At 50.6% G+C, this 6,000-nt stretch overlaps 1 protein-coding gene across 5 annotated transcripts in view; it reads left to right on the top strand.

Annotated features, from left to right (window-relative positions):
* The first annotated feature begins 2,713 nt into the window (after nucleotides 1–2,713).
* Nucleotides 2,714–6,000, top strand: part of ERBB4 (erb-b2 receptor tyrosine kinase 4) — a 1,157,734-nt gene continuing 1,154,447 nt past the window's right edge. For all 5 annotated transcript variants that reach the window (XM_032354684.1, XM_032354682.1, XM_032354680.1 and 2 more), the window contains exon 1: nucleotides 2,714–3,582. In XM_032354684.1, coding sequence (XP_032210575.1) covers nucleotides 3,501–3,582 — 82 coding nt within the window. In that variant the 5' untranslated portion in view covers nucleotides 2,714–3,500. The remainder of the gene's footprint in view (nucleotides 3,583–6,000) is intronic.

Genomic DNA, 6,000 nt, shown 5'->3' with positions numbered 1-6,000 from the left:
GGAAGAGACTGTGGGAGTGACCATCTATCAACCAGTTAACAATGATCAAGGCATTTTGACTGGTATAACCTTAGTATTTTGCGTGGCCCAACTTGGAACAAAGGAGTTGAGGGTGTTGTAGCATGGAGGTAAATCCGAGTTAAAAATGTAGAACCGAGGGGAGGAGAGTTACTAGAAAACGGATACCGAGCAGGTAAATTCAGATGCAAACTTGAGGTTGTCTAAGTAATACGTTGGGTTACTCAGATTTGTTTTTTTTCCAATTTGAAAATAATAGCAACATATTTTTGTTAATCTGGCTGATAAAGAATTATTGTAAGGATACGTGGAAAGGTGAAGAAATAAAAGTATCCATTTCAGAAATCCCCTAGCAGTCATAGAGGATTTAGTGTGCTCTGTCCACATCCCATAGCAAATATCCCCTACTCTGGTGTTCCTTTCTTACGATGACTCAGTTGAGATGGGAAACCAATGAGACCAGACACAGAAAAAATGAACTGTTGATTCTAGCTTACATTCTCACTTTTCCAGTTGTTCCACACAGGGTACTAGCTTCCTAGCTAAGTCTCTGTAGTCTCATAATCAAATTATATAAACTGGACTTTGATTGAGTAGACCAGTCACCATCAAAAGCAACAGAAGATGCTTTTGTTGGGTAGAACTTTCATGCCAATTCATTTTATTGACTGCTCATCAAATATCCGACTTCGACTAGATAGCAATCATTGTTTCAATCGGAATCCCCCTCCCCCATGGGTATGCAAGGTAATTTAATTGGTGGTGGCCTTGCACAGACTGTCAAGCATCCAAACAATTTTAGACTATTGTTTTTTACCAGTGAATATTAATTGAAATCTCTCTTTTGCCAAGAGTTATTGTAGATACATGGGTGAGACAAAGGTATATAGGAGAATTCCTACAGATCTATAAAATTGATGAAAAAGAAAAACTATCACAATGGACACATGTAGAAAAACAGCAACCTAAATAATCCATAAATTTTTTCCTCAACTTAAGCTAAAATACACAGTTTCTTCAACTTCTTATAACATAACTGTTATCAGAAACAAGACCTTTTTAAATATAGAAACTTAAACTTTCCCCAAAGCAGGAAGGTTTTTTGTTTGTTTGTTTTTGTTTTTAAACACTTAAGTTGTTACTCTAGGGACAGAAGGAAAGTTTTAAAAATAAGTAGTTTTCATGAAAGAGAGGTGTTTGAGCATTATCACCAAGAGCAGAAGCAGAATTAAGGAAAGGAGACTGAGAAGAGATTGAATGAAAGGGAAGAAAATAAGAGAGGGAGGGTGATAAAAATAGAAAGCAAAGATAATCCCAAAGAGCAGTGTGCACAGTTCTGAAGCAATCAGTACCACTCTGGTCAAGTCACCATCATCTGTTCTGGGTTTCGTTTCTTCAGGCACCAGGCTGCTTCTCGGTGAAACAGCATTCTCAGCTTGCTTGGCCTCCTCTCTGGGCCTGTGCCTTGCTGTGGGCCTAAGAAAGGGAAGGCTTTAGGTTTCTGGGATGAGGCTGCTGTTTCTCTCTGTTCTCAGCTCCATGAGAATTCTTGAGGGACAAGGCTACAGATAAAAGATGTGGGGACTGGATGGGAAGGTCTCAAGTGAGAAGTGAGGTGACTTGATTTTTAAGGTCCCCTGATACTTTTTATTTATATATTTTCTGCTTCTGGAGAAACATAAAATGTAAAATAGTTCATACATAGAATGCCTGTGCAAATAACAAACCAATAACCTACTACCCCCAGGAGGTGCTGGCCTCTGCCCAGCATACAGTTTCAGAGCTGTAAAAGGCAAGGGATATGTACACTGATATGACCCAATCTCAGGATATATATATATATATATTTAATCAAGAAAGGCAAAGGAACTCTTTAAATATAAGCTGGGTTTTGGGGAGTGTGGACTTGCCGAGTAACAATACAGAAAGAGCCTAAAGTTGGGTCCACTGTAGAATAAGTCTAATCATCTGTGTTGGTTATGTCCTGGCATGGCCTTCAGTTGAGCACATTGAACAGCTGAGGTGTGGGACAATTTCTAGGCTTGAACCACATTCATGGCTTTGGACGAGAATCTGCTCAATGGCAATGACCCCCAAACCAAGTTATCCTAGAGTCCAAAGAAAAGGTGAAAAGACAAAGTCTGAAAATCAAAGGATGTAGCTATGCAAATGTGGTCAGTTTGGGAGGGTGAGAATGATGGGCGAGATGGCATAGTTGGAAAAACAGGTGATTATATTCCCAGGACCACCTAACCACCAGAGGCTAGGTTGCTAAACCAGTAAATTATTTTGAGTGTGGAGCTCAGGAAGGGATAGGGAAGGGTGAAGGCCTTATGCTTGAAGCAACGTTTTCTTTTCTTCTATTTCTAGGTCCAGTCTGTGGATGAACACGGTGGGACAATAGAGAAAATGATGATTTTCTTGTAAAAAAAAAAAAAATACACACACACACACACACACACACATATGTATATATATACACCCATAAGCCACTCTCTGGTGGTCTCCACACTCCGCAGGCCAGCTGTCTCGGGCCTCCGTTTCAGTCTGTTGTCTCGGGTGAGCCCTTTAAATCCCGCTTCCCCCCGCCCCCACCAGCACGCGCCCGCTCCCAGACAGGTGTTTTCCCAACTCCTGAGACTGAGAATTTTGGGGAGTATCTGAGCCAATAAGATCTCCCTTTAGGGTGGGGGCGGGGGAAAAGGCGGGACTAGTTGGGTCAGAGCGGGGGCGGGGTTTTCGCGGCTGAGCAGAGCCAGCCTGGTTGCGTGGAGGGTTGTTTTATCCGCCCCCCCCACCTTTTTTTTTTTTTTTCCCCCCCAGTCCCGGAGTCTTATTAATTTCTCTGTGGTGCTGCAGCTGGAGACCGCGGAGCGTTGGAAATGACGCTCGGAGCTTTAATTACCGCAGCCGCCGGACAAGTGTGAGGAAAGCTGACAGGAAAAAGAAGGACAGGATCGGGGGAGAAGCGAGAAGCTTCCCCCCCACCGCCCTCCCATTCCCTCCCAATTTGGACTGGAGGTGCAAGGAAACTGAAAAGGGAGCCGAACATAGCCCGGCAGGGGGGAGAGGCCGGAAACCTACCGCCTCTTTGCAATCAACTTTTTTTGGAAACCTTTTTCCCCCTTCCTTTTTATTGTTGACCAACCAGTGAGAGAAAGTGAGGAGGGAGCGAGAAAGCAAAGGCTCACACGGGAAAATAGCTGCACAGTCCGGCCCGGAGCCCCAGGCGCACACACTCGAGCACACTCCCACACGCGCACACCAGCGCGCACACTCACCCCCTCCTCCGGTCCCCGGCCCTGGACCCGCGGGCGCTGACTCGGTCGCCCCGGCTCGGAGCGGGTGCACCGCGCAAGTCGCGCGCCGGTTCCCCTCGCGCCCCCAGGCGCGCCCGGCTGAGGGATCTCCTCCGCGTGCCCGAAAGGGGATATGCCATTTGGACATGTAATTGTCAGCACGGGACCTGAGACTTCCAAAAAATGAAGCTGGCGACAGGACTGTGGGTCTGGGTGAGCCTTCTCCTGGCGGCGGGGACCGTCCAGCCCAACGCTTCTCAGTCAGGTGGGTCGCGCGCTGTTCCTTCTCGCGCTCAGTTGTTGAACCTGCTGCCGCCGGCTCGGCTGCGCCCGGGTGGCTCCCTCGCCCCCTTCGCCCAAACAGAGACCCTCTGGCTCCCAGGCGTGGAGGGAGCGCGCCAGCCGGGCCTCTTCCTCGCGCTTCCATTCATCCCTCTTTCTGTCCCCAAACTTAACCTTGCTGTGTACCTGTGTTTTATTTACCGTGATAGGTCACTCTGCGACCCTGTCCCTTTCCTCTTCCTCCTCAACCCCCACCCCCTTTTTTTTTCCTTTCTCGCACGTTTTCTGTGAGCCTAAGCGGGATCCCTTCTGGCCCCGCCTGTTGTGTGGGACATGGGAGACCCAATTCCCGAGTTAAGAGGAGACGGTCCTCCGGCCGTCCGGGTCCCCCGAGAGTAAAAGCTTCCAAGAAGCGCTCGCCGCCCGGGCTTCGAAAGGGCTGAAGTCCCGGGCGGTGTCAGCGGGGCCTCTTGAGAGCGGGAGGGCTGTGGGGCGTGGAGCTCCGAGAGCGGCGCTTTGCACCTGTGTGCGCTGCGGGAGGCCGCTGCGTCCCCGGTCGCCCGGAGCTTGCGGGGGTCAGACTCGACTTGAGCCCAGCCTGGGCAGCTGGAGCGCGGCAGGAGGGCGCGCCTCGGCCGGAGGGCACAGAACTCCGGGCCTCCTACGCCGGCGTCCCGGAGCCTTCGCCCCATTGACTTGAGGGAGCTTGCTTGCCTGCGTGCTCTCTTTAAAAAAAAAAAAAAAAGGTGCGGGGGGGGGGGGTTGACATACTTGAGCCGGGGGCCCGGCCTTCCCGTCGGTTGCTGTTTGGCTTCAGGAAGAGTTCTTCCTGTAGTTCAACTTGCTATTGGCCGGAGTCCCTCCAACTTCTCTGTTTACTGCCCGGCGCGGCTGCCGAGCCGACCCGTTGCGCGAATTGATTTAACCCGAGGCGGGCGCGACTGCGCTGCCACTGTTGGCAGGAAAGCTTGAGCCCCAGGTCCCCGGACACGCGGAAGGCTAATTGACCCCCGAGAGGCAGCCGGGTGGGGCTGGCGCACCGCAGCGGGCAGGGCTAAGGACAGCACCTGCAGTGCGAGGTTGCTCAAAGTTTCTGACACTTGAGTTTCCTGGGGATGAAAGTGGGACAGGAAAAGGACTGAGGACCGGTGTCTGATGCCGCCAAAGGTGGCCTTTTGGAGAGCGGGGGAGATTTCCGGAACCATCCGGGGCTGGTCGCGGGAGCGTGGGAGGCAGCTAGAGGAGATAAAGCCCCCGAGAGTGGCGATAGGAGAGTTTCAGGCCCCCGGAGGGTGTCCTTCTGACCTCACCGAGAAAACAACGCGCTGTGGTTTTTCCCGCTCCGCCCCCGCCGCCTACCCCTCCTCGCCTAGTAAATAACAAGTTGCAATCCTCGAGCCTTTTAAAATGACCTTCGAATGCCACCAGTGTGCGCCGTTTGTACTAGCCTTTTGCACCCTCCCAAATACTCCGAAATTCTTCATGCATACCAGGTCCCGCGCTCCAGCCACCTCCGGAATTACACCAACACGGACTTGAGATTCCAAGCGGCCTCTTAGATACATCCCCTTTTATCTCCCTCCCCACTCCGAGTCCCTTCATATTTTCCCTCAATGGGTTGATTATGCACATTGACCCATTCAAAAGCATTTGCTACCGACATGCAGACTTAGCCGAGAGGAATTTCTACGAGGCAACCTACTGGGGGCTGTCTGGTTCAGCCTCAGCCACTGGAGGACCCGGCTTCGAGTCCGCGGCAATTTGGTATTAACTGTGTGGCTCAGGGTTGAGCTATGCCGAAAAGCCCTTTTCAGAATTTCTGCAAAGAATGTAATCCAAATTAGTTCTGCAGCTGTCCTCTTCCTCGTCTCAGGCGACACCGCCTCGCGCCCTCGCTGGTCTCTTCTCGCTTCCCCCCGCGAATTGTCAGACCCACAAGTGAGCCCATTTAGAACGCGAGGATTAGCGTGCCATTGTTGTTCCGTGTGTGACTCTGTACTTGAAATTCTAGGGGCACAAAGGCGAGTCTCACTTGTTCAAAACACAAAGTGATCTAGATGAAAGGGCCGCACAAAGAAAAGCTCTCGGGTGCATCCCTAGTATAATTGCAACACGCTTGCTAAGGTGATCCACTGGAAACTGCAAATGCCCCCGGGGACTTCTTTTTTTTTTTCACCCTATCCCACCCCCACCCAGCCGCACCTGGCAAGGAAAGTTCAGCTGGGTTTAATATAGTGCTTTTGCAAAACCAAGTTACTGTCTGGAGTGTGAGTGAGGCTCTGTGTGTCTGTGGCTGTGTGTGCGAGGCTCTGTGTTCCCAAGTAAATACATATTGCGTGTCTCCCCTCTCGCGGTTAGCAGTCAGTAGCAGTTTGGAGGAGTTTGTTTTGGTCCAAATGAG

This window comes from Mustela erminea, chromosome 8, assembly GCF_009829155.1.
Source record: "Mustela erminea isolate mMusErm1 chromosome 8, mMusErm1.Pri, whole genome shotgun sequence".
Classification (NCBI taxonomy): domain Eukaryota; kingdom Metazoa; phylum Chordata; class Mammalia; order Carnivora; family Mustelidae; genus Mustela; species Mustela erminea.
Note: the sequence above shows the minus strand (reverse complement) of the source record. Positions and strands in the feature narration are given on the sequence as shown.